We start from the raw sequence: 27,423 nt of genomic DNA on the forward strand, positions 1-27,423 counted from the left end.
GTGCAAAATCCACCAACGCCCTGCTGGGCATAAGCTTTCTGTTGGTCAGTGCTTAGGACACTGATTCTCAGGGCCATCAGCTAGAGCACCAGTTCAGTATTGTCTACAATAGGGCAGAGAACCTGCTTGCTGGTTTCCCATGAGCATCTGGTGGGCCACTGTGGGGAAAGAGGATTTTGGATTAGATGGTACATCGGTCTGATCCAACAGGCTTCTGATGCTCTGTGGCCCTCCAACTATGGTTGGATTCTAGTTCCCATAATTTTTGACCATCTTCAGTTATCCCTAGCCAGCACGGCTGGTGGCCACGTATGATGGGAGTTGGGAGTCCAGAATATCTGCAGGTTCCCCATCCATGGTCCAGCAGCTCAACATAAGACTTTCCCAACCTTATCTACAGAAGCCAGCAATTGACCCTGGGACCTTGTGCATGCAAAGCATGGATGATATCCTGTGTACTTGTTCCATTAGTGCAAGGATTTAGACTTGTGCAATGCAACTTCTCCTCTTCTCCTCCCTCTGTCTGCACCCCATGCCCTCCCCACATCTTTACCAGGGGGTTGGGGGAAAACTCAGCGCAGATTGGGGGCAGATCTGGGGAGGTAAGCAGGAGAAGCTCCATTGTGCTAATGGAATACATTGCTTAGCACTGCTTTGGCTACAACCCCGTGTGTCCCACCACTGTCCTGACATGCTTCATAATGTTAATGGCTGTCTCCATCCAAATACTCCTGCAAGAAGGAACTCACCATGTATGGAAATGCTGCTCATGGTTTTCTGGAGTTTTTAGAAAGCCAGGCTTGTTCTGAAGCAAAGGGCAATTGATCTGTTTCTAATAAAGTGTGGAAGGAACAGAGGAAGCAACCTTCTGCCAAGGCAATTTGTCTACCTAGGCCAGGATTGTTTGCAGCTCTCTGGGGTCTCCATAAGAATTAGTCCACACCCCTTGCCACTTTTAACTGGATTGAATCTCTCATCTCCTGTATGCAAAGTGTATGCAGTGCCCCTCATGATGGCTATCACCTGGCGGCCTCTGGTGGCAGAACATGCAACCTGCAGCTATCCTCATGTCACCAGTCCTGCAGCATAGCCCCTTGGGTGGTATTTTAAGCATGCCGCTGCTTGGGATGACGCATTTGTCCAGCTTCTCCATCTTGCCTTCTTTCAAACCCTTAAGGAAGGCACCGTGGTGTGTACTCAAATCCCTCAGTGGCATTTGGGGTGGGGGCAGTCTTCCTCACTCAGCCTAACCTCCTTTGCAGGGTGGTTGTGAAGATAAAGCTGAGGGGTAGAACAGAGGTGGAGCTAGCTGCTCCAGCACCTGGACCAGCCCACATGCTATGCACCCAGGGGCGAGGCAAGCGTCCCACAGGGCTGCGGCGGCTATCTCCACCTCTGTCCCACTGGAGGGTGCCGCCTGCGACGATGTAACCCCCTCTCAGGGATGACACCTGTGGCAGACTGCACCCCCTGCACCCCCTTCCTCCGCTAGTGGGGTAGGAGAAGAAAGGTGTGTATTACCTCGAGCTGCTAGGAGAAAGGGCAGGATACCAAATTAAGAAATAACACAGAGGTTTAACTCGAGCAAATTTCTTGACAGAGAGCCTCCTCATCCAATGGGTGAAAAGAAAGTTTTTCTGTTTTGAGTCAAGGCATTGCATAGAGTGGCTCAAGACACCTTTGCAGCTGAAAGCTGGGCAGTACATTTCTTGAACTCCTGCTCTTTCCCTTCCGAGATAGGTTTTCTGGCAGGTAGACACCCTAGGGAAACAGATGGCATCTGCTGCTTTCTCTGAAGGTCAGACAATCTGTCTGAAACAGCCCACTCATGGGAAATGGATCCTATCCAACCCCCGTCAGCACGGCTGGTGCACTCTGACGTTATTCCTCTGGCTCCCAGACCCATTCAAAGCAATGTGTGGCTCTCATTAGGTGCGAAGGCTGCCCTGAACCTTGCTGTTTTTGTTTTGCGACAGATCATTCATGACCAGGGCAGTTACAGTTTCCTAGTGTGTGGGACCATCTTTGGAGCCTTTGCCTTCATTTTCTACATCTTCCTTCTGTTTTCCCACAGGATGCACCCTCAACCCCAATCAGGTAAGGACTGCCAGCCCATTATCCCAACCTCTCCCCCTTCCTTCCACACTTCGGAAAAGAATGGAAGAGGGGGGTACGACATTAGTGCAAAGCAAGCCAGGGTGTCTTGCTCCAAGGAGAAAATGCAAGGAAGTGTTTGCTTTACAGCTGCTTCCTGCCTGTTCTTCCTGCCTGGCTTGGTCCACAATGATCTGTCTGGCACCCCAAACTTTACTTTCTTTACTGCTGGACAAAGAGGCTAGGGGGTGTAATAAAGCGCTTTTAAAAAACAATATAGCAGGAAAGTGGGGGTGGAGGAAGAGCTTAAAAGGTGCTAAATCAATTTTTAAAAACAAGCATGAGTCAGCTTTCCTTGCTTAAGCTGCAAACAGACTTCAACATTTCAAAGCCAGGAGTAGCCAATGTGGCATTCTGTAAATGTTGAGAATTCAACTCCCAACAGCCCCAGCCAGCGTGGCAGACAGTGGGGGATGATGGGAGGTGTAGTCCCAACACCATCTTGAAGGCCACAGATTAGCCATCCTGCTATTAAATCCTAAGCTGGGAGGTAGCAGTTAAGGTGCTGCACTTGCACATGAGAGACCAGGGTTCAAATCCCCCATTCAGCCATGAAGCTCACTAAGTGGATGACCTTGGGCTGGTGATCAACTCTCAGCCCAGCCTACCTCTCAGGGTTCTTGGGAGGCTAGCATGGCGAGGGGGAGAGCCATGTACACCACCCTCCGGCTCTTTTGGGGGAGAAGTAGGATATAAATGCAAGAACAGCTAAATTAGCATGGTTTGTTTTACCTACCCATGTTACAGGCTGGTGCACGCAACTCACCCTGTAGAATGGGGAAAACAGGCCACAAAGCTGTCAACTCACCAATAGAGAATACAAGATTACAGTCTCAGTAGAACCAATAATTTAAAAATGACAATCTAAGTCATGGCAAAAGACAGCTGGTGTAGCTTTGCATCTGTACCAACACTTGTAGCATGGAGAGAAAAAAATAAGCCATGATCTGAAGCCAAGGCTTGTTCCTGCCTTCCCAGTCGTGGTTTTATTTTATTCTCCCCAAAACAAACCAGAGTTTGGGCTGCAGCCAGTGGTTCCATGAACTTTCCCTGCTTGGTTAAGGGAGGTGCAGAGCAGGTGCGCTTTGAGCTTTGTGCATAGGATGGTTAAACTAATCCTGTTTCCACTTCTTGTTGCATCTGCTGCTGTCAACATGAGCATCTTACTACAGTGTATTAAGTCCATTGTTTTTCCAGATAAAGAGATATGAGCTCAACTGAGTTAGGTGTAGAATGTATTATGCAAGTAGTAGCAAATGTCCCATTATGAGCTGAAGTGGCTCATCAGGTGGGGGCAGAGCCACTGGCTAGCTTCCTAACAGGAGGGTTGCTATTGCTTACCAGGAGAGAGATGGATGAGGCAGTGGACACAGTGCAAATGCACTGGTAGGAGCACCAGATTGGCTCCACTGGTGCGTTCATGCCACGCCGATTTCCGCACGATCTCGCCACCCTCCTGCAGTAAACAAGAGTGACCCACCTGATGGGAAGCTAACGGAGCAGCTTCACCCCGCGACCCGATTAAGAGCCAATTGTAGGCAAGACTCGGAACCACCCAGTGCAGTGCCACGAAGACACAGTGAACCAAGAAAAGTGAAATGGAAATGCATGTCTTAGAACATGCAGAGAGCTAAACGTAGCTCTCTTTGATGTGTGCACATGGTTGTGTAGAAGATACGTAGCCTGCCAATGACATCCACCTTAAAAGTCAAAGCTCATCCACCGGCTGTTTCGTTTCTTAATGGCTGCTGAGAGGAATCTTGTTTTGCAGATCTGGATCTGTCACCGGACAAGCCACCACCATCAATGGAAGAACCTGGACTTTATCAGAGTTAAAGGAAGCCGTGAGTTTGTATTTGGATCAAGCACACCGTCACACCAACCAAAAGAAAGATTTGCTCTTACCGTCTGGTTTAAAACTACCTGGATTTTCTATTCTCAGACTTGTCGGTTACAACTCATTCACATCAGCCAGTCAGTCCGTCACTAGAGAAGAAGCACTGTAGCAAGAATGAAGACTAGAAGGGCTGGAATCTTGACATGTGAAAGTTTAACTCCTCTGGTAACCTCCCATATCCCTTCAGGAACACAGGCAGTGAAAGGTGTATTCCTGTCACTTTAGAACCTTGGGGGTGGCGGGAGCCGTCCTAAAGTTCATTCACTGCAAACCAAGAGGCAACTGTAGATATTTCTAATTTGATCAAGTTGCAAAACGTTTGCTGCAGCATTATGAACTCTATTCACTGATGCTGTACAACAGGCATCCAGAATTTTATTTTATTTTTTAAAAAAATACTGCATCACCCAGGTTGAAGTATTCAAGTTTTGTGCATCTCCAGATGGGATTTCACATGGCGGAAATGCCAGGTCAGTGGGAAAGGTACAGTGAAACTAATGGTGGGTTGAGTTCAGTGGAACCAGAATATACTGACGGTTCACAATTAGTACAGTAGAAGGAACAGGAGAGCTGTAGGCTACTTCTGTTGATGGGACAGCTTTACCCATGAAGTATGAAAATTTTGAAGTACATGAAGCCAAACATCAAGTCTCTTCCATTTGTGCAATATAATGAGGTGCCTTCCGGAAGCAGAACTTGAGAGGTACTGAATATTAAGAAGGCAGCCATGTTCTTGACTGTTCTAAAGAGAGAAGGTATTGGGATAGTTTAAAACTTAGCTTTAGCAAACTTGAGCTGGCTTTGTTGCAATTTCTGTCCCACAGATAGATATACGTGTGTGTATATATAAAGGAATGTTTAATGTGATTGCTCTTGTCGCATGAACTCGTGGAGTAACTAAGATGGGACCCAGCAACTTCACTCAAGTAGAGCTATTTCCCCCTAGAAGCTTGTTGCACTGCTCATTTCAAAATTGTGCATTATACTGAATCTTTCTGTTGTCATTTGACTTCAATTGCTATGTTGCATGGGTATGCGCCCTCATCTTTGATTTCCATGTTGTCCAATCCTTAAAATATACCCGCCTTGATTACAGAGCTTGTGTCATCTTGTGCTCTAAGTTTATATATGTGTGTTGGACCACAGCCTTTTCCAGTGGACTACCTACAGCAACTACTCCCTAGGATTCTTGGACAAGGCGGCAGAACCAGGTAGACCTTAATCCGATTAAGCAAAACGTTGTATTTCTCATGTGAACCTGAGCAACAATATAATTTGTCTTTAACAGAATGTTAGCATTGCAAGAATATTGAGTTCTCATGCTGGTTTACAGCAAGCCATGGTTTACCAGGTGTGGGTGAAACAGCAAAATATCCTTTGCCATAAACCAGAAGTGGGGACTTTTAATTTCATTCCACTGTACACATGAAGAACATGCTTGTGCAAAAATTACACCTGCTTGTTTATGGCAAACCATGTTTTGCTGTTGCATCTGATAGCAACCATTGTGTTAACAGCAGGAGTAAAAGTTGCATTCCTGATTTGGCTTATTTTGAGGTTACACCTCACATGCAATTAATCCATACCTACTTCATTACTTATTTAACAAGCATAGACACTTTACATGTACTGCAGCATCACTGTTCATCCCAGTAGCTAGCAGCCTTTATAGAAAGTTAATTCTTTAGTGTCCCTTTCAAGTATAGAGAGAAAGACAAACAAGCATAATTTTACAATTATTCTACTAAATAGGTATAGCTTCTGTAACTGAAAAGGTGTATGAACTACGTAAGTATACGTTTTAATCTCAATTTTGAAAAAATATTGCTGTAATAGCTAAAAATAACTACAAAAACAACACATGTGGCTGCTCAGGAAATATCAGTTAGAAAACTGGAACCTTGATAAATTCTCTTGAACTGTTTCAGATGCACCACGGGTGCAAGGCAAGAGACATGAATGCAGAAAGTCTGAATGAGTTAAAGCTTTAAGGTATTGGGCTCTAAGAAAAAGGAATCTTTTTTGGGGGGGGGTAATTTAATTCAAGCAGAAAACTGTCGTAAACTGGCACTGAACGGCTGTATTACACATCATCCCTTTAAAGCACCCCAAAATCCTAGGCACTGTGGTTTACCCTCAAAGCTATACTTCCCAGCACTGTTAAACTACAGTTTCCATTATTATCTGGGACAGGAGGTGTTTTAAATGTATGGTTTGTAAATAGCCTCGGTCTCTTAAATTTGCTTCTCCAGTCTGATTTCCTTGCTATTCATGTTCTTCAAACCACAAATGGGTTAATAGTTGCAGATACTTCAAATGCCAGAAAGCAAAAAGAAAGTAGGAGGTTCAGTCTGTTTCTTCCAAAGCAGGTTTCTCAAATTGTACCACGATGCCACCAATCTATTTTTGCTTACAGTGCTACAGCTGTGGCTGAGAAACCTAGAACAGTACTTAGCAATGAATAGGCATCATTTGAATACATTCAGATCTTCGAGAATGGTACCATCACTACTGATAGAGAAGAGGCACATCTACATTTATATATTACACGGTTCAGACAATGCTTGGTGATTACACTGCTGCTACCTCTATTTCAAGAATCCAGAGTCAAATGGCTATTATAACTGAACTGCAGTGACAACTTCTTTCCACTGCAGAAGAGTAACACTCCAAATAATGACATTTGTTAAAAAATATTTATTTAAAAAAATACAATTATTTTGCAAGTCTGGTTGCACATATTAACATGATTTGCTACACTGTTTAAAGCCATCTTGCATTATTATACAAAACATATCCCTCTGTCAGTTCTTAAACAAAATAAGCAATGCTTCCTCCAAACTTTACTTTTTTAAAAAAAAAGATTACCCTAAACCTTTTTTGCACAAAAGTCTAAGCAATAGAAAATAGTCACCTGATTTTGCAGCAAAGACCTTCATTATGTTTGGATGTGCAACAGCCAATATATACCGACTTTTAATAGCAAACCAATCCACAAAAATGGCATCGCTGTACAGTTTCTAGAAGACTTTTAAGACTAGCTTTTGACCGAGAATTATACTCCTGTAATAAAATTGTTTCTTAAGAGGCAGATTTTTCTTCCTTTTCTAACCTGTTAACATTTTGAAGGCCTCCCTCATATCTTACCCAGAGGTGCTTATATAGTCAAAACAGTAACACTGAGAACATACTTAGAACTTTGGCTATTATGCAATTGCATTACATATCAGCAATATTTTACAGAATGGCATTAACATACTGGATATATATCAAATGGTACAGATTTTCAGGTTTTTTTTAAAAAAAAAGGGAACAAAACATCAACAACCTACTCTCCCCCAGCTAAATTCACTTATTTTCCAAATAAATCCTGTTTAGCCAGCCAAACCTTCCACACATGGAGGCTCATATATTGCATCCATTCTAAGATGCACCAACACAGTCCCTTCCATGTTTGAGACTGCATGCATATTGCAGAACACACATGCAGCCCAAGGTCCTCTGTACTAGAATGAGTACTTCCCTGGTAGAAGCTAGAGCCAATTTTATTTTCTCTACAACCAGCCGCACAAAGGCCTTGGGAGAAGAACAGGTGCTTTATTCCCAAAGGGAGCTAAAATAAGAAAGCCCTTTCCCTTCTGTAAACCTGCTCTGTTACTTTTCTAGTAACGATAACCTGAGGACCTAGCATAACGCACTGCCAGTGTTCTTCCCTGCACTAGCCTGCTTGGGGGATGACCAATTGGAGCCCTTAAGTTGAAGACTCAAGACAGTTCTACTTTTGATGCCAGAACTGAGCAAAAGCAGAGACTTTGCTCTAGGAACAGCAGTCATTTAGAAAGCAGGGGGGGGGGCGGGGAGAGAAATCAACAGTGCATGAACTTATAAGTAAAATGGCAATTGCAGGAACATGCTCTGCCATCTTAAAACAGGTGTAACCCAAACAAAAAGAGATGGAAGGCTCAGATCTGAAAAGTACTGTTCACTGAAATCCCAGAGCCACCACCTGAAACTCATCAGGAGCCTCCAGACTTGTTCCTCCTGCCACAAAATGGTGCCTATAAATGCACTAGGACCAGGAGACCTCAAGCCTTTTCAGACACAGCATTACCTCAAACATGCATTTGGAAACCGATCCCACTGGGTGGCATCCAATGAAGTAATTGTTTGTGCAAGGACTTCATTGTGCTACAGAACTTCTCCTGCTTCCCCTCTGATGCCCCCTAAATCTGTTTTGGGGGTTCCCTAAGTCCTCTGAGAGGTAGCTCCATGGCACTAACAGAACTCATTTGGTGGATACCGTCCCTAATTTTTACCATATATTTATATGGTGCAGCCAGCTTCAGATCAAGTCTCCCATCATGGTAATGACTCTTAACCCACCAACTGAAAACCAATGCACTAGATAGTGTCCTGCTGAACAATATAACACAACACAACGGCCAATAACAATGGCACTAAACACTATAGACTAATACAAATAATCAGAAATTACAACCAAAGTCTCTAAATCTTCTTCACCAGTCACAGTAGAATAATTCAAAAGTTTGATATACAGTGGTACCTTGGGTTACATACACTTCAGGTTACAGACTCCGCTAACCCAGAAATAGTGCTTCAGGTTAAGAACTTTGCTTCAGGATGGGAACAGAAATTGTGCTCCAGCGGTGCGGCAGCAGCTGGAGGCCCCATTAGCTAAAGTGGTGCTTCAGGTTAAGAACGGACCTCCGGAACGAATTAAGTACTTAACCCGAGGTACCACTGTATACATAATCTGTCACCAAATATCACCGGAACAGAGTTTCCGGATAACCAATCTGTTTCGTTCAATGCTTCATCAGCCAAGCCAGTATCATATGAGCACTGATCCAGAGCATATTTTCTACAGCGTTTATATTTGCTTACATGTAAGACTGGCTTCTTAAGAAATTGAACTGCATCCTTCTCATATTAATTCTTACAAGTCTGGCTGATGAAGAATTGATCAAGATTGGCGACAGATTATGTATATATCAAACTTTTGAATTATTCTACCATGACTGGTGAAGAAGATTTAGAGACTTTGGTTGTAATTTCTGATCATTTATATTAGACTGTAAATAGTATTTAGTGCCATTGTTATTGGCCATCATGTTGTGTTATATTGTTCAGCTTGTCTATATTGCGACACAGGGGTCTGTTTACGGACTTGATAGTGTCCTGACAGAAAGACAGAACATTGAAGCATTTTGGAGTCCTGGAATTTATGTAAAGTCATCAGCTCCTTCACAATATTAATTCTGACTTTTTTCATTTGCCAAGTATTTCATGCTAGAGCACTATGTTCTAGCCTCTCTCATTAGCTCCCAAGCCTCTACCTTTTGCATATTCTTAGATACACATGAGCATACTATTTACGAATACAAATATAGAGGGGGGGAAAATGCATGAATTATGCTACTGTACCCACACTGTGACGTACATAAGGCATCTGGTAACACTGCTATAAAAAATACAAACACTATTTTAAAAATACTTTAGAACAAGACTTTTCTATACAAGTTTGAAAGAGTAGATAAAAAACAAACAAAAAACTTCTAGTATGTAGCATTTAAAAGTGGTGCAACAGAACAGCAAGACCAGAAGTCAACGCCAAGCCACAGTTTCAAAACATTTCCCCAAAGAAATCTCACCACTCAAGAAGGACCAGCTAGAAAACCTGTGCATTCAACTCACTACTTGCTCCTCTGATTACACAAAGCTTCCCAAAGAGAGACTTTCTAAAGACTCCCAAATGGGAAAAGAAAAGCTTCCAGTTATTAATACAGTGCTCCACTTACGTTACGGAGCTCACGGTGACAAGCTGTTCTGATGGCCGATGGCTTTAAAGCAGGGATCGGATCAATTCATGAAACAGAGGGAGGGTCTTCTCCTTTCAGGGAAAAGCTGTCACCAAATATCAGTTGTTAGAAGCAACACTAAGTTCCTGCTTTTGGATTTTCTGTAGCACCCATTTAGCTATGCAGGGGGAGATAAGACGTTGGATTATATAGACCTTTTAGCAGGATTCAGCAGGATTTTTGCTACTCACTGATCTTCTGTGAGAAGCTCTGAGACCAAAATGGTTAGCCAGCCCTGATCATTTCTGCATAAATCCTATTGTGGTACTGCCCAGCTCTGAATTAAAGGGAAGAAAGCATTAATATATATCAAAGCAGATACTGGCCCATTTTGGCTGCTGAATTTGCAGCTTGCTTAAACCACTGTTCAGTAGCTGGGGAACAAATGACAAAACTGTGTGCTCCGGCCACAGCAAGCTGCTATGTCAAAAATGGGGAATTGTGGTTTAATGTTGATTTACTAGCCAGGATATTAAACTAGAGTTTGAAGATGGTTTAAGATCGGGGTGAACATTCAGTTCCCCATTTGGGATGCAACAGCTAAACACTGCTTTATTAAACCAAGAAGCAAGCAGTGAAATAGCCACACTACTCGATTCCACCCACTAAGCTATGGTTTAGCAAGCTGGGAATTAGCATTGTTTAAGATTATTAGTAACTTTACCAAGCATCTCCAAGCAACTACCAAATATGATACACAACATGTGAAAAGCAAAATAAAGCAAAGCACAATACAAGGTAATCAAATATTATCCATCCATCTTTTAAGATAGGTCTAACCACTACAGCCCTGTGAAGGGGGCGGGGGGAGAGAAGATGTGTTTCCAAATCAGGCCACAACCCATTAATTGTACTTCAGTTTCACTTTGCAAATGACTGTGTTAAATACTCTCCTCTACCTTGAGCCCTTTAAGGACCACATTACACTTTTCTCCAGGGCCACAGACATCAGCCTAATGCTTTCTCCACAAGAAAAAAAGGCTGCACACACTGGCAAGATTAGGAGCTGTTGTGTTCAGCAGCACTAGATTAGGTCATTCCCTTGTGGCTTACTGATACTATTTATGTTGCCGTTAACAGCTGTGGAGAATTTAAAGTTCTCTGGCATTTCTTAGAAACACAGAATTTAGGGTCTTCTAGTCCAACCCCGTGCAATGCAGGAATCTCAACACAGAATCAAAGATAGTAACGGGTTCATTGGGCCCTCTCATCATCTGTTTCAACCTCAACTACTGTAAAATTTGGTGTGATGACTGTGAATGGCGGCTGAAATCCAATACACGTACTTGGGGGAACTGACACAAGGTAAGAGAAGGAAGTCCTTTTTGCTTACTTAGAACTTGAAAAACAACATTTAGTTTCTTGGGCATCCCTTAATCACTCTTTCTGTTTTAAAAACAAACAACAGCCCTCTTGCTACAATACAAAGATGTGCTGTGTGAACAAGTGCTTACATGCAATTAGATACTTCAAAAGGCAATAAAACGGTTGGCAACAATATAACTCTAGCAGATACAATGAATGATTTAGGCTACCCCAAAGACTGCCAAAACTGAGCGAATGAGGTAAAGAGCAATCAGACACCAATTCATGCCAACATAGTATGCAGAATACAAATCAGGATTGCTCTTCTCTCCCAAATAACTCCCAAATAAGAAACAGTTAACTCCCTTAACTCGGTGACACACCTGGTTATTTTCTTTTCTGCATACATACATACATACATACACACACATACAAGTATAACATCCAGCATTTAAAGTTAGATCAGACCCTAACTTAAGTTTGCACACAGTTGAAAGCATAAGAAAAACTTCTTGTGGAAATTAAAAAGTTTTCAACACATCAAAAAACAAAACTAAAAGAGAACATGCATGAAAGTAAAAAGATCTGTCCAACCTTGGAACTGGCTGAAACACAAATACAAAATATCTATATTAGCTGGTTATCTCTTTTGAAACCTTGCAGCATTAAATCCCAATTCTACTAGCACTTGGATCACTGACAGAATAGAGCTGCACCAATTCCACCCTTCAAAGGTGGCACTGGGGTGGAGGGAGGGTGCTGTAGCATAGTGGCTAAAAAGCACGAGACAGTTGTTTGCTGTAAGCCCTCCAATAACCTACCATGTCAAGGATGAAGCAGAGAGCTAGTCAAGACCAAATAGAAAAGCAAAGCCTCCACAAAATGAAGCCACGGAGCTCTATCAAATCACTTGAAACAGAAGAGCAATAGGTGTATGTATACCTCAGCCCAGTATAACAAGCCAGCATACAACAGTCCGTCTTTTTGAGACTGGTGGGGCTAGATTGTGAAACCTGGATAAACAAAACTGCTACCAAGATGGCCCAACTTTGGTTCACTTACATGTTTTTAAATATACATACGGCACAGGTGCACCATATACCACACAAGAAATATTTGACGAAAGATACCCTGCCTGTTTCCTTTGGTGATGGGACAAAGAAGACAAAAGAAAAAATAGTTTAATTGCATTCCTTTAGTGCTCAAGAAGAAATGTAAAGCAAAACAAAACCTCGCTCTGACTTCTCTCCTACCCCCAGTACATATGCCAAAAGCAGCCAGCCTAGATTGGCTGCTATTAAAAAGTGCTGTCGTTACTTTAGCCCATGAGGCAGAATACAAACCCCCTGTGCAAACTCAGGAATGCAGGTTGCCTCCTCTTACTTACTACTTGCAGCTATTTTTCTGCATGTCTGCATTAAACAGAATATATGGAAATATTGCACATTCAATTTAGGCACAACAGACATGGACCTTTCAAATGACTTAGCTGATCACGTCTGGAAAATGAATGACAGCAATGCACCTTCAGTAACAGACAAGAACACACCTCCTGCTGTCTCTTTGGGTTCTAAGCTATATTACACCATTCCTTTCCTCTTACCAGAAGTGGTTTTGGAAGGGCAGTCCAAGAAATTAACTTCTGACTGTTCTTGTGAATGGTGCATCGCAAACTCTATGGGAGAAGGAGAAATTTAGTTTATGTACGGTATTTCAGTGGACGTGGGGGGGGGGACCAGCCAATGTCTTCTCCTTTAGCATGGTACTCAGCCCTAGGGGACTCTCATACATAGGTACATATTTTGAAATTAACAGAGATTTTGCAGAAGCGCCTGGATGACTGTGCTCAAGTCCCCTGCTGATCTTAAAGAATGGGATGGATACAAAACACAGCATTTCAAGCTTCTCTCAAATCCAGTAGGTGCACTGGAGGTACCATTTCAAATAGTTGCTTCCTTTTCAAGCTCTCTGCTTCTGCAGACTACTAAAAGTCATCATTAAAATTGTGGTGGGAAATTGCATTTAGTCCTTAATAAGTAGCTGGTCAACAATTCCCAATTAAAAAAAAAAAAGGCAAAACCCTGCCAAATACCATCCCTGGTATTTATCTTACCTTTCCATCAAATAGCTATGTGACGCTACAGGTCTTGTGGTACTTTCAGGACTTTGGCCCAAATCTAGAAGATAAGGGTAGCACTTATGCAGAAATACTATGCCTCTCAATGAATCTCTTTCTACGGAGAGATAACAACTAAAGCTGTAAACATCTATCCAGGTTCCCATCATACTTTCAATTTCCAGTCATATAAGCCAGACCGCCTCATCAGGAAGTCAGCATAACATGACCACCAAATTACATCTAAACTATCCTCATAGTGGAGACATCCAAGAACAGTTCAAGTATGGTTTAACCACTCCCTTGCTGCAAGATTAAGTGCAGTCTGAAAGCAGCTTTTAGCTCTTTTAGGCTATAAAGCAGCCCACACCACCTTGCCCTTTCCCACTCACACCCTCCTCATCAACAGGAACACTTTCAAATAACCACACATTATTTCTACTTTTAGGAGCATCAACATGCTCAAACCTTAAATCCGAGTGAGAGTGTGGCCAAAAAGAAAAGTGGATCACCCAGAGGTATCAGGGGCCAAGAGCAGCAGTGACTGTTCTTTGGATACCTTATTTGTTGAAAGGGGACAGGGGAGAATAAAATAATAGAATACAAGCAAACATTCACTGCTCAAATGTCAGATCTACATACGACCTTATCAAGCATCAAGACAACACCACACACAGCATATCAGATATATGGTTACCCCAATGCCACAAAACATCAGTTGCCAAGATCTGCAATTAGAATGGTGTGCTTCTTTAAATATTAGGGTTTTGTTTTTTAAACCTACCAAGCAACATCAGACGTAAAACATTCAAATATTTCGAAAGACCAAAACGATTCATTCATTCCATGTGCTATGCATTTCTCTGGAGATGAATCAACAATTTTGGCTAAAGGATACACAGCTAGATCTTCTCTATTTATAGGCAACACCCTTAAAATTTTGCCCAGTTCTTCTATATCACTATAAAATGCTCCTGAAAAGTTTCCTCTTACAAAGAGATAATATGTTTTCGTACAGCATTCCTGCATTACTAATAGAGAAATTATCAACCCTAAAGCAAGCCTTAAAAAAAAAATTTAAAAAAATTTCCAAGTATTTCTTGGAATGCCAGCTTCCAATGGAGATTAATATTTTGATAGGTTATACAAGAAGCAAAGGGGCAAAAGGTTACCAGTCAAAAACAAAAGTTGTGACTGGTATCAGCTGCTGCTGAGTCAATCATTGCATTCCAACCCCCTCAAGAAAAATCGCTTTACCAAGAGAAGCCTTCTTAAATCAGAAGAACCAGGTGAGAAAAGTGATCTTGGAGAACAGTCTCCAATTAAGGCGTTTCCATAAAAATTCCCTTTTGTGTCTTGAAAGGAATTTTTGAAAAGGCATTTAAACCGGGAATAGCAAAAAACCCCAAGCCTGTTCATATTGTCTCTGTGGAATTGCAAACCCCATACTGAAAACCAGATTTCTTTATTTCGATGAAACCTCTTTTTCTTGATTTCCACCTGTCCTTTTCCCAGAAGGCCATACCCTATGTCTTCTGCAAGTCTGGGGAGAAAGGCCCAGGAGTGGAGGGCCCGTCCATTCCGGACATCGTAAATGGTCCATGAGTACTCAGCACCGATGGAAACTGAAAAACAGAAACAGATACCAAGATTGCACCAGTGTAAAAAGTTTTCTGTGCACTAGCATTTATCTTTTCCACTGATAGCTGGTGTGTTGAGACTATTCAACAGAATAATTAACAATTTATCATTACCATTTCTAAGAAGCTCAAGTCTGTTCATACTTGCCTTTTCAGTTCACTACTCACACTGTAAAATGATCTTACAGAAACGAACCAGGGGAGCAAAGCCACCAAAGATGACGTGGCGACAAATGCCTCCGTTTTTCTAACCTGGTACTATAACAGTTTGTCACTAGAGGGCGTTTTCACTGGGCCACTTTTGACTACAGTACATGACTGAGATAAAAGGCTATCCTGGGTTGAATTCTTTTACTCCAAAATGCTTGTGAGATTGTTATTTTTTTCTTCTGCCCATTAACAGATAAACTGGAAAACCTTTTTAAAAAGCAGCTTTGGACAGCTGTTCTTAGCTCCTGCCAGCACATAATATATAAATGCCACTTAAAGCTTCAAAGTTTGCTGTAGATTACATTGAGTATTCTCTCTCTCTCTCTCTATATATATACATATCTCATACGCATACCTGAACCTGCATATCACAACCTTGGTTCTTTCATCTCAGCATCCATATACAAGAACTGAGTAATTTACTTACGCCATTTTGATGTACACACCGCGTCACACAAATTAAAGATACAAGCTGTACCTTAATTTTTCTGAAAGGCTTGAATAATAGTAAAAAATTGTACACCACCCTTCATCCAAAGATCACAGGGCGGTTACAACAACAAAAATTACTCTTATGTACAGTGGTACCTCGGGTTACATATGCTTCAGGTTACATATGCTTCAGGTTACAGACTCCGCTAACCCAGAAATAGTACCTCGGATTAAGAACTTTGCTTCAGGATGAGAACAGAAATCGGGCTCTGGCGGTGCGGCGGCAGCAGGAGGCCCCATTAGCTAAAGTGGTACCTCAGGTTAAGAACAGTTTCAGGTTAAGAACGGACCTCCGGAAAGAATTAAGTACTTAACCCAAGGTACCACTGTACACAACATAACAACATACTCAATGTGTTCCTATTCAATCACTAAATGGTATCCTTCACCAGGAATCGGGTGTGGCACTCAAAGCGAACAATTATTTGCTCATCTTACCATTGGCTTATCCCAATGACAAAACTATGCTTACTCTTCGGGATTAACACAAAGTCTCCACTGTGCTCATGTTCCATGTTTCATTAAGGATTTTCCATTAAAAGAACAAAGCTAAAAAGAACACATTAAAAGAACATTTTCCAGTCCATTGTGCTTAAACTGGAAGGCTTCCAGAACTAAGGGTACTGCAAAGTCTGGATTACATGGACTATTGTTAGCACTCACCCTCCAAGTCAGAATTGGAATAGCATGCTTTTTAAAAATTCTGGTTTGCAGTGCAAGTGTTAACCACAGTTTTCTGATTCACTGTCACAGCGTCTAAAGTCAGCAGTAAGCTGCAAAGTGAAAGTGAAACTGTGCAGAAGAGGAGGGAGCGCAGGAGCCCATGGCTTGTTTCTCAAATGGAGAACCATCTGAATTGAGATGAACTTCTAAATGAACCTATAAGAAGAGGAGATATTTCTAATTTTGCAAATCTTGTTGGCTCTTTTACATAAGTCATCCACTGGTGGAGTAAGGGGGTTGCGGTGGGTGCGGCCCGCCCCTGGTGTCATCCCTGAAGGGGGGGTGACATCGCCCCCCACCCCCCTGGGATGCTTACCCCGCCCCTGGGTACACAGCATATGCGGCACTCTGAGTGCCAGAGCAGCTAGCTTCACCTCTGAAGTCATCCACTAGAACTTACCTGGAAAAGGGTGTTAGCACCTTGCAATCTTGCTGGGCTGAGAGGGGCAACTGGACTGAGAGTGCTCCAGAAATGGATACTGGAGAGCAAGGGGCTTGGGGTCAGCAAAATAGGCGTCTGTGAGACATACAAAACAATGTCACAACACCAGTTTAATATATGAACTTAACATAAGAAACTATTTAACACCTGAATTTCCATTACCAGCAGTATAACTAGCAAGCATTTAACACTTCCAGGCCACCGAGGTCACCTGGGCTTAGAATCATTGAATTGTAGAGTTGGAAGGGATCCTGAGGATCATCTATGCAAACCCCCTGCAATGCAGGAATGTGCAGCATACAGGGATCGAACTTGAAACCTTGCCACTATCAGCACCAGGCTCTAAGGAAGCCAAGGCAGTTGTTTCAGCACCAGACACCCAAAATAGCAGGTGATCAAGTTTGGAAAGTCAATACTTAAGTTTAATAGCTTTTGGTGAATGTGTGCAAATCTACAACTGAACATGAGCTAGACAGAACAGATTCAAGCAAAGATGGCCACTTTTAACAGTGATCTGAACTAATTTCTGACATCTAAGCTCTGTTCATGCTGTACTCACACAGCCCATACATAAGTATTAAAAAAAAACAAAAACATGCACCTAACCTTGCTGTATACTTTCTCTCTTTGAAATTAAGCTAGCACAGACACACTGCAAAAAGAGCATTACATTTGCATTGGCTTTTCGTGTATCCAAACATGAAAAATCAGCTTAGGAAGTTTGGCTCTCTCAAATGATTTTCATGCCACCCTTGCCAAAAAGTTCCAGAAATGTGAGGCATTCTGAGCTGACTCTATGCTCTACCTCCATCATGTAAAGATCAGTACATGTTACACTAAACACACCTTGGTCTGGTTAGCTATGTACCTGATCACAGGCAACAGGTTAGATTTCTATACAGCTTCGAAAAATCCCTGTCTGTTCACTCATAACCTTTAGAAAAGTTAGCACACCTCTTCTGAAGAGGTCATCTCTCTGCCATGCTTCCTTGCACATATACAGGATTTGGTTTAGAAGTAATGGAAGACAGGATTACCTGTGAAAAAAGTGCTGGTGTAAGAGAAGCAGTGGGGAGAGAAGGGCTTAGTATCCCCAGCGGACTTGGGTCACTGCCAGTAATGACCAGAGTGGGAGCAATTTCCAGCCCTTTAGGCTTTCTAGTTCGGCTATGACGAAACTCCTTTTCTAGCATGGAAGAACCCTGCTCTTTGAACTCCAAGACTTGGTTCTGAGAATGTTCCAGCTGCTGGCACGACACAGGCTCAGGATCTGTGTCTATAGCCAGATCAGAACTTAAAGGTGGCAAAGGAGACCTGGGAGGAACCTGGAGAGGAGGAGAAACGGAGGCTGCAGGAGGCGTAGGGGCAAAATTGGCGGCCAAGCATGGCAAGGATGTGGACGTCTCAGCTTTCGGTGTTACCAGGGACTCCAAAGCCTGGAGGCTCTCATCTGAGCCAGAAGGGAGAGTGGAAGCAGCTGACAGAGTAGAGGGCGGCTGAGCAGTAGAGGCGAGGGGGGAGATCGAAAGCTTTTTGGAGGACACAGTCACAAATTTTATGACCGACGGTGTCAGATCCTGAGGACCTTTCCTCTCCACCGGTTTCTCGGTCGGGTTCTCCATATTGATTGGCTTAAAGAGTTTTACACAAGAGGAAGAGTTCAGGGAGTTCAAAGTGAATGAAGAATATAGGCCTGAGTGGATGTAATCATTGCGGCTGGAGGACTTTGCACAGGGCTGAGGCTTCTCCTTCCCACAGTTCTCCACGTCCTTTGCAGCATTGCTAACGTCTATCAAGCCCGCCTGAGACTCGGCATCACCCTCAATCCTGCCAACCGCTAAGGGGTCCATATTCAAAATCTCCGGGTAAGACACAAACTTGTAAACAAACTTCTGGCCATTCACTTTTTTGATGATGTTCTGTGGAAACATCAAACAATAAGAAGGCGTCAGGCACTCCCCTCATTTGAATTCTTGCTTCGGCGGCTCAACCCAAGGACGCCCCACTTCAAGAAAATTACTTACCTTTGTGGACAAGCCTAGTTACATAGTTATTATGTGTTGGATCCAGGCTAAGTTGCTAACACTTAATCAGCAATGACCAAGCCCCATTGATTTCAATGGAAACGAAGTACAACTAGCTTAGCCTGGATTCTGCCTACATTTATATCCCTCCCTTCCATTTAGAAACTCAGAGTGGCTTAAGGGGGTGGGGGGAGTCCTGGGTACTGTTCATCCCTGCAGTAATCAGGTCACACCCACAGTTAGCTCCAACAAGGCTACAGCACTGGCTGAATCCAGAACATTCACCGATCATGGAAAGTTTTGCCATTTCTCTCCTGTCCGGCCACCCACACACTGAAAAGCCCATCCGCAATGTGCATTAAATCACAATGGCCCTGAACTTACGTCACACATAATGGGCCCAGACTCAGTCTACTACCTACACATTTTATGGCCTTGATTTAAAAGGCAAGGAAGCTTAAGCCCAAATACTGAAGATGGGCACTGTGTTTGCATCTGTGGGCGCACTGTGTTACAGCACCAAGGTTAAGTACTCAAATGAGAGAAGATTTATGTAACTTTTATGTAGCTGATGGGAAATAAGCAGCTGACATTCAGCAGAACAACATGAACTGCAGCCACTTCAATGCCTCTAAGCTGTATTCAGCAACACTTATTTCCTTCTGTACTTACTGAAGTACTGAATTGTAAGTTTAATGAGCAAGCCAATGTTATCTCAACTTTAAGTTCTAATCTGCAGGCCTCTGGAACATTTATTTTCTTATCCCATGCACCCACACAAGGACAGTTTGCAAAATAAGATCATATGAAAATATCCCTCTTCCTTGTTCTTGGGTAGCACTGAATAGGCTCCTTCTAAGGGGGGGAAGCAATGCACTTGCACAGGAGGTGGGGTAACTTCCTATGTCGTTCACTATTCTGGAAAAGGCAATGCATATATATGTGAAGTAAAAGGGTGGGGGAGATTAAAGTCTACTTGAATTCAGACTTAAAACAAAATATTTTAGGATAGTGCCAAATACAAAATGGCATCGCAGGAGTATAGCAAGTTGTAATTACTTTTGTGTTTTTAGGGCTTTCATTTCCCTGAAATTTGTACTCATTTTTGGCAACCTGACAGGTGATTTTCTTGGAAAGCCTCACTTAAACGTCTAAGACACTTAATAACTCTTTAGAAGTAGTTCAGGGCCTGAAAATCTAAACTCTCAGCCACAGAAAACAGCTCTCATGATACCCAAGCTTGTACAGTGCTACCTCAGGTTACACACGCTTCAGGTTACATACGCTTCAGGTTACACACTCCGCTAACCCAGAAATAGTGCTTCAGGTTAAGAACGTTGCTTCAGGATAAGAACAGAAATCATGCTCCGGCGGCGCAGAAACAGCTGGAGGCCCCATTAGCTAAAGTGGTGCTTCAGGTTAAGAACAGTTTCAGGTTAAGAACAGACCTCCAGAACGAATTAAGTACTTAACCCGAGGTACCACTGTATAGCATTGCATTACCCTTGGAAAACAGAAAAGCTCATTAGGCTGAGGCAGAAGGAAAGGAGGGTTACACATCTGATACAAACTAAATGCTGGAGTTACCTTCACATAGTAATATCTGAGAGCACGACTGAGTTTGTCGTAGTTCATACTGGGCTTGTTTTTACGGATCCCCCAGAGGCGGGCCACCTCTTCCGCCTGCAGCAGCTTGAACTCTCCGTCATTGGAGGTCCAGCAGATGATATCCTTGTTCCGAGGCTCCTGGAGGAGTTGTAAAAGGAACTGCCACAAGGTGATCGCACTGTCCATAGCAATGAGCTGAAATGCAGAAGAAGAGAAGCTGAGAAGATTCTCACAAGGGTCACGCACAATGCTTTGGGGGGGCACATGCACATCTCTCCTAAAATAAATGGTATGTTTGCAATGATCAGTACTGCCAGAGGAGAAACACGAGAAACAAAAAACAAAAGTTTAGGAGGGCCACATTCTCTACACTGGGACTATTTAGAGTCTCATTTAGTTAAATCAATACCGTTTGGAGAGCCACACTAACTCATTACATTTATCTATGAAAAGTCCCTCCATAGGTCTAGCTTTGCTCATCAGAAACTGTGCCAGTGCAGCAGCCAGATTAGACTCTTTGCAGAATGTTCAAAACAAAAATAGCGCAAATAGCACACAAAGCGAAACAGCCACAATTACAATTTACATTTTTTTCTCTTAAGAAAATGCATTACTACTGATGCTGGAGGGGCAAAGGGTGTCGTCTTGTTCAAGGATTGGCCACCATGCTGCTTTTTATTTTAGCACTCAAATTCTACTTCTGAATGAAATCCGAATTATAAAATAGAACACATTAGAGAAGGGATAGTCAGTGTGGCGCCCTCCAGATGCTGTTGATCTCCATCTCTCATCAACCCCTCCTAACATGGCTAATAGTCAGGGATAAAGGGAGCTGTAATCAACATCAGGAAGCTACTACATTGGCCAGCTCTGGATTAGAGAATGAAAGGCGCCCAGGCCAATTTTCATATTATGCAAACAAATATACCCTTCATAAGCAACCACCAATCCTGGCTATCTGATGAATGTTCAAGTAAATCCACACATTTGCAAACATGTATTGGGTCATATTCACATGTTACCACCTTACATGTACACCTGAAAAACTGTAGTGTCTGAACAGACAGAAACCTGCTACCACATCCTTGTTCAAAGAAGGAGAGATGAGCAGCCAGGCTGGTGCAGGCACCTTGCAAGTTCTAGCTTTAATATTACATTGTCCTCCAAACTCCTACAACTGAAGAAAGAAGGACAGGTGCCCAGTTAGATATGCAGCACACTGAAATAAAGAGGTTCTTCAGTGGTGGAAATATTCATCTCACCTAGCTCTTATTTCACCTGAGTGAAATTCACCATTGGCAAACCGTGTGGCAAAGTCCAGTCTAATGGGGGCTATCTTTTCCTCTCACACAGGCCAAAGCGAGATGTAGACACAGCAGAGGCTGTAGCAGCAGGACATATCGGAAGGTCACTATGAGGATGGAGCTGAAGTCTTGGCCCACCACTATCCTCAAGGTCCTTTCACTAAACTAACTGCTGAGATATACAAACTGCCAGTTGCAGGGCAGGTGGTGCAAATTGATACCCAGAATAACTTTGGTAGCATGTACATATTACAGAATCAACACAAAAAGTAAGAAATAATTCTGTAGGAGAAACTCTTCAGCCTATTCAAAGGAGATGATGGAATGTAGTTGGCTCTATAAAAGGATTCGTAGGACAATCTAGCATGACAAAACAGGGTTAAGCATTCCTAATTAAATTTTGCCTTGGGGCAGGTACTTCTCCCTGCTCCCCCTTTAGGTAGAGTCTGTCATTCGTCTGTTTTTAATGGGACCTTGCCAAGGGAAGACTCATTTAAAGAACTCAAGACAAACAGCACACAGATATGCAACACTAGCAGACTGCGCTGTTAAAAGAACAGGCCTGTGTTGAGTCTTTTAATCTGTTTCTTGCTGGATATTCAGAAGGAGCAGATCACAACCCCCCTCAACTCCACTTCTGACTAGAACCAACAGGATTATCTGCCTCAAGACACAACCAAGTAAGATAACTGAGGAAACCCCAGTTTTACATGCAAAGGATCAACTCTGTCACTTTGCACTAATCCAGCTAAGAAACTAAAATTTGGTGTTTACTTTTCAGTATAGAAGCCACCTTTCTAAGGTGCTTACCATTTTGCTTCTGTTCAGGCATTTTGCTAGCAAGTAATGATGTCTTATAGGTAAAAAAACCACCTATAGTTATGCCACTATCCTATAGCTAGGACAAAAATACACATACATCCTCACTTCAGGGATGGGTGGGAGCTTTGTGCACTAGTACACATTCCTTTATATCCCTCAATAACTCTGATTCTACTCAAGCACAGCTGCATAGGTATTCTTACTTACTAGACCTATTAGTTGTTTGTTACTTAAAAGGTCTCCAGGTAGTTTACATTGAAACGGAAGCATAAATTCAACTAAGTTGTTGCATGTGCCATGGAACAAGGTCTGCTCATGCAACTAAACTTTCCTCCCCTCACACACACCCCACCAGCTCTGGAGGGTTAGGGGGCATGGAGGTCCTATTATGCAAGCATACCCCAGTCAGAGCTATGTTCAATTCCACCCCACATTACACTGACATTTTTATTCAACACCTGGTGCCAAAAGGATGTCAGTATGGGCTTACTTCAAATGGTGCCTGCACATTTTGCTTCATGACTTTCATTCTGCAAGGTTTAGAGTCTAGGTCCCCTGCTGGGGACAAATACAGCAGCAGCTCCTGTACCCCACCCCCTTTGATGGCTCTGTCCTTGAATATGCCATATTCTCCCTGGGTGGCCCCATTTCAATGCCATCTTTTTTTTGGCACAGAGCCATTCACTTTGTTATTATACGGGGGAATATTTATAAATGCATCCTTATTGTAGTTCAGATATTTTTGTTTTAAGAAAATGCTGTGATCTCAGTAAGCATTTCCGGGGAGGAAATCAAAGTTCACAGGAGAAGGGGTAGGCTTGCAGAGCTGATTACAAATAGCTACCATAGCCTTACAGAGATCAAAGTCCTGAACAGAACTGCAAGATTTCAATGCTTTTAGCAGTTGCTTTCATTTTCCAAGTTCCTGGCTTGTATATGCGCGCACGCACACACACCAGACTTCACACCACAAAAATGAAGCCCAAGGATTTTCATACAATTGCTTTCAGAAGCATTTCTACAGGGCTCTTACACACTCAACGAAAAGAGTTCTTAACATACTTTTTGCAACTTTTTCCAATAGAAGAGAGGTAGAAGGATCCCCATAATAAGCAAATTCAAGTGTTTGCAGCAGTTTGCAAACATGAACCCCTCTGCCAGTTTAAGTTTTCAAAAATATACATTTGTTTATTTTTCTAGTTTGCTCCTACCAACCACAAAAACATCCCGCTATGTCTCCCTCCTCCAGTTCCTGCCCACAACTGCTGTCCCATCTCTTGGCCAGGTTAGCAGCAGCAAACCAAACACAACGCAAAGCTGGGCAGCTGGGTATGAAGCAAGCAAAGTGGAGCAAGGGATATTTTGCCACAATGGCAATAAGAAGAGGGTGACAATGGATGAGGGTCACATGCAATGAAGCAAATGGGGATTCTTAAGGAAAGATAGGACTCCCTTAGAACAGAAGCAGACTAGTTGCTGCAGGAGTAGATTAAAGTAAATTTAAAGGGAACAACAATGTGAGGAAATGCTAACAGATTCTGAAAATCTGAATGGGGCAGAAAAGAGTAAGCATGTTGTGTAAGAGGGGGGAAATTAGGAAGGAGTCCAGAAAAAAGTAGCAATCTATGGGCTGAATGGATTTTACTATGGGGCAGTGGGAAGAAAAGACAATAGAGATTACAGGACACCAGGAGATGAGTCAAATGGTAACAGAGGGACATGTCTGGGATGCAGAACTCAGATCACATAACACAGATCAATTATTCTCTCTTCTAACTGGTTTTAGGAACCACAGGATTGTTATAGAAAAAGATAATAGGCCAGAGTTTACCCATATATCCAAGTGTCTTGTTTATAGGTAAAGAATGCTAACTTGTGTTAATGACTGGAAACCAGAGGCATACTCTAGTTATCTGCGTAAGGTTGTGAGTTTAGCCAATAATTTCATTGCTGAGCAGTAGGAGAAATGGCAAGGTGATATGAAGGCAGACCATGGGAAACTATGGAGTGTATGGCATATATGTGTGTGGCAACATGATGCCACTATCGTGGCAAGATCAAACACAGAAGTGATTTATTTATTTTTATTTTTTACAGGGGGGAGCTGATACAGCTCCTTGCCAAGCCCTAAGTATGCCTCTGCTAGAAACACAGAACTAGGCTTGGGGTATAATTCAACCCCCACTGCCCACACTGGGGTATGTGTGTGTGTTTGGATTGCATCACTCCACTGGCACAGAGCTCCTTTTCCCCTCACAGCAGCTGGTATGAGTGACAGGGCTATAGATGCAGAGGTATCTCTGCCACACTGTGCAACTGCCAGGCCACAGTTCACAATCTTTTGCCAGTCAATGTGATCTTGTATAATGGCAGGCTCTGCAGGGGTGATTAACCTGTATTTGGCCTACAACTCACATCATTTGTGACCACTGGCCACACATGCTGGAGCTGATGGGAGTCCAACAGCTTCTGATAAACCACAGGTTAGCTACCTTGATACAAGTCCTGATCATTTTCGCATTAGGAATTTCAACTAACAAATTATTTTTAAAGTCTCAACCTCTTGAAACATGCAAAAAGAGAAGCTAAAATGAGCACAGACTCTTCTTTAAAGAGGTGTTTGTTCACATGAGCATTACAAGAGAAGGGCTTATTCTTTCCACTCCCAAACTGTAAGTTACAGAGTGTATTTTAGGAAGGACATAACTCCGGGGTAGCTGTTGTTATGACACACACATCCAGTATAGAAGCTGTGTAAACCCTGCAGAAATACCCAACACAGTTTACTCACATTCATGCAAATGCAGCCTCGGGTAACAAGAAACTGACTGTCATAAGTGCTAGAAACCAGAAGAGACAGACAACACAAAATAGGGGGACATGAACTCCAGGAAAGCCATGATGAAAGATTCAGAAAAGCAAGGCAGCTGGGAAGATAACAACATATTTGAGGAACCACATCTTAAGATTTCTGCAGAAACCAGAAGACAAAAACTGAGATTAAATTCCATAGGCTGGGTCTGTAGTTAAGCCCCAAGGGATGCAGGACAATGTATAAACATCAGTTATAAAGAAAAACTAATGGGCTTCTGCCAATATAGTCCAGCAGACAGATTTCAGCTGCTCGGGCCAGGAAGGCATTTCCGAATTATTGCTTAGCCAGAACTCTCACACCCGTTCCCTCCTTCCTTCACCTGTAAAAAAAATGGCAGTAGTTTGGGCAGGGCTGCTTGAAAGAAGCCAGCGAGATAACATGCTGTAGAGAAGCCTATGCACCAGCAAGTGGAACTAATGTAACTGGCAGCAAATGCTGACCAATTTGATTTTACTAATTACAGAAGCGAGTGGGTAAAACACAGCCAAGTCTCTGAGTAGAGTTGAGAGAAGGAATGGGAAGAAACCCATAAAGCAGCTGCAACAGAGAACGGGGGAAACTGGTTAGCAGCCCCACATGGAACCACAAGGGCGGGCGATGGGGGGGGGATGAGCTTAATCTTGTACGAAAGCCCTATCTTAGCCCCTGGATTAATAACAAAGCGGTTCCCCTGAGCATGGGCAGAGAGCACTTTTGCCAGCCTTCGAGGACGCAGCCGTCCGTCCCACCTAGGGAAGCAGAGGCCACCGCGCGGGCTGAGCGTCTTCCAGGGCGATCCTGGCCGGGCCGGTGGTGTGGCGCCGGGGCCCGGGGCGGGACGGAGGTCGACGGGGAAGGGGTCCCGGCCCGGCACTCACCTAGGCGGAGCCCGCCCGCCCGCGCCAAGCGGTCCCCGTGCGGCGGCAGGTGCTGAGCTCCCTGCCGAGTCCCTGCCTTTCATGGCCGGGAGTCCCCGCGGAGACTCCGAGTGCGAGTCCCCATCCCTTCGCGGCCGACGCGGAAGCAGCGAGCCGCGTCGCGAAAGGGGGCTGACGGGGCAGCAGCTTCACTCCGTAGCAGGCGGACTCCGCGGTCTCATTACGGCCGCCGTACCCACCACTTCCGCCCCTCCACCCTCCCGGGAAAGGGAGGAATGGAACTTGCGGACCAAGCCAATCGTAAGGAGACGCAGTCGGAGGGTGGGCCAATGAAAACGCTCGGCTCGCCTCCCGCCCGCAGGGCACTGTGGGGATTGGAGTTTTTTCCCTTTCTAATAAGTGGTTGCTGGCTGCCTCTACAGGCCAGAGAGAGAGAGGGGAGGAGTGTATGCTTGTGTTTTGTCATTTTGTAATATTTATTGCATGGACTCGAAGCAAGTGGCCAGGGCGCCCGTGGAGGCACGCCCACTTTCTTGTGGATAATCTGTTTAGTTTGCTTTTATTCACGTTTAATGCCACGATCATTTAGTAGAGCTTTAAAGCGATAGACCCACAGACCAAAACCCATACGAAGCATAGGAGCCAACTCCTGAGGTCTCTTTGCACACACACTCCAATAAAATATTTGAGGGGCCAGCCCCCTCCCCTCCCAAGTTGTTGGGCATTCCATTCAAATGGTGTCTTGTGATTGATTATGTGGTAGAAGGGCTTACCTGCCCCCCCAAAAAAATATTTTATTTAAGTTGGCACCCCAGATAGAGGCCAGTGGTTTCTAAGCCAGATGATGTGATTGCAGGATGAATAGGTAATGATTTAAGAGGAGAGATGGTGTTCTGCCAATTGTCTGATGTTAAAGAACAAGCAAGAGATAACTTTCAATAGGGAAGAAGGCAAGGATTCAGAGACAAAGGAGCACGGGTGGATATACTCTTTCTAAAGTAAAATTCATGTTCTGAACAAACTTTGCCCCCCACCTGCCGCAGTAAAAGCTGCCCTGTGGACACTTTGCCAAAGT

The 27,423-nt window shown here is 43.4% G+C and overlaps 2 protein-coding genes and 1 long non-coding RNA gene across 4 annotated transcripts in view; 2 read left to right on the plus strand and 1 right to left on the minus strand.

Moving 5' to 3' along the window:
* The window catches only part of MFSD4A (major facilitator superfamily domain containing 4A), a 57,764-nt gene extending 52,618 nt beyond the window's left edge, over positions 1–5,146 (plus strand). Inside the window, exons 9-10 of the mRNA XM_083617141.1 lie at positions 1,977–2,097; positions 3,926–5,146. Coding sequence (XP_083473267.1) covers positions 1,977–2,097; positions 3,926–3,990 — 186 coding nt within the window. The 3' untranslated portion in view covers positions 3,991–5,146. The remainder of the gene's footprint in view (positions 1–1,976; positions 2,098–3,925) is intronic.
* LOC310764063 overlaps positions 1–10,309 on the plus strand; it is a 436,509-nt gene extending 426,200 nt beyond the window's left edge. Inside the window, exon 2 of the long non-coding RNA XR_014548999.1 lies at positions 8,764–10,309. This is a non-coding gene — a long non-coding RNA (uncharacterized lncRNA). The remainder of the gene's footprint in view (positions 1–8,763) is intronic.
* On the minus strand, positions 1–26,585 carry ELK4 (ETS transcription factor ELK4). Of its 2 annotated transcripts, none has more exons than XM_083617151.1 (6): positions 26,349–26,568; positions 20,470–20,685; positions 17,896–18,777; positions 16,817–16,933; positions 14,877–14,976; positions 1–158 (listed from the first exon to the last, which is right to left on the minus strand). In XM_083617151.1, the coding sequence occupies exons 2-5, from the start codon at positions 20,674–20,676 to the stop codon at positions 14,878–14,880; spliced, it is 1,305 nt and encodes a 434-aa protein (XP_083473277.1). In that variant the 5' UTR covers positions 20,677–20,685; positions 26,349–26,568; the 3' UTR covers positions 1–158; position 14,877. The 2 variants fall into 2 exon arrangements, with proteins under 2 accessions (XP_083473277.1, XP_083473278.1); XM_083617152.1 differs by lacking the exon at positions 1–158 and adding an exon at positions 4,445–5,744 and having other exon boundaries at positions 26,349–26,585.
* Between the last annotated feature and the right edge of the window lie 838 nt (positions 26,586–27,423).

Source organism: Podarcis filfolensis (genome assembly GCF_964270895.1).
Source record: "Podarcis filfolensis genome assembly, chromosome: 6".
NCBI lineage: Eukaryota > Metazoa > Chordata > Lepidosauria > Squamata > Lacertidae > Podarcis > Podarcis filfolensis.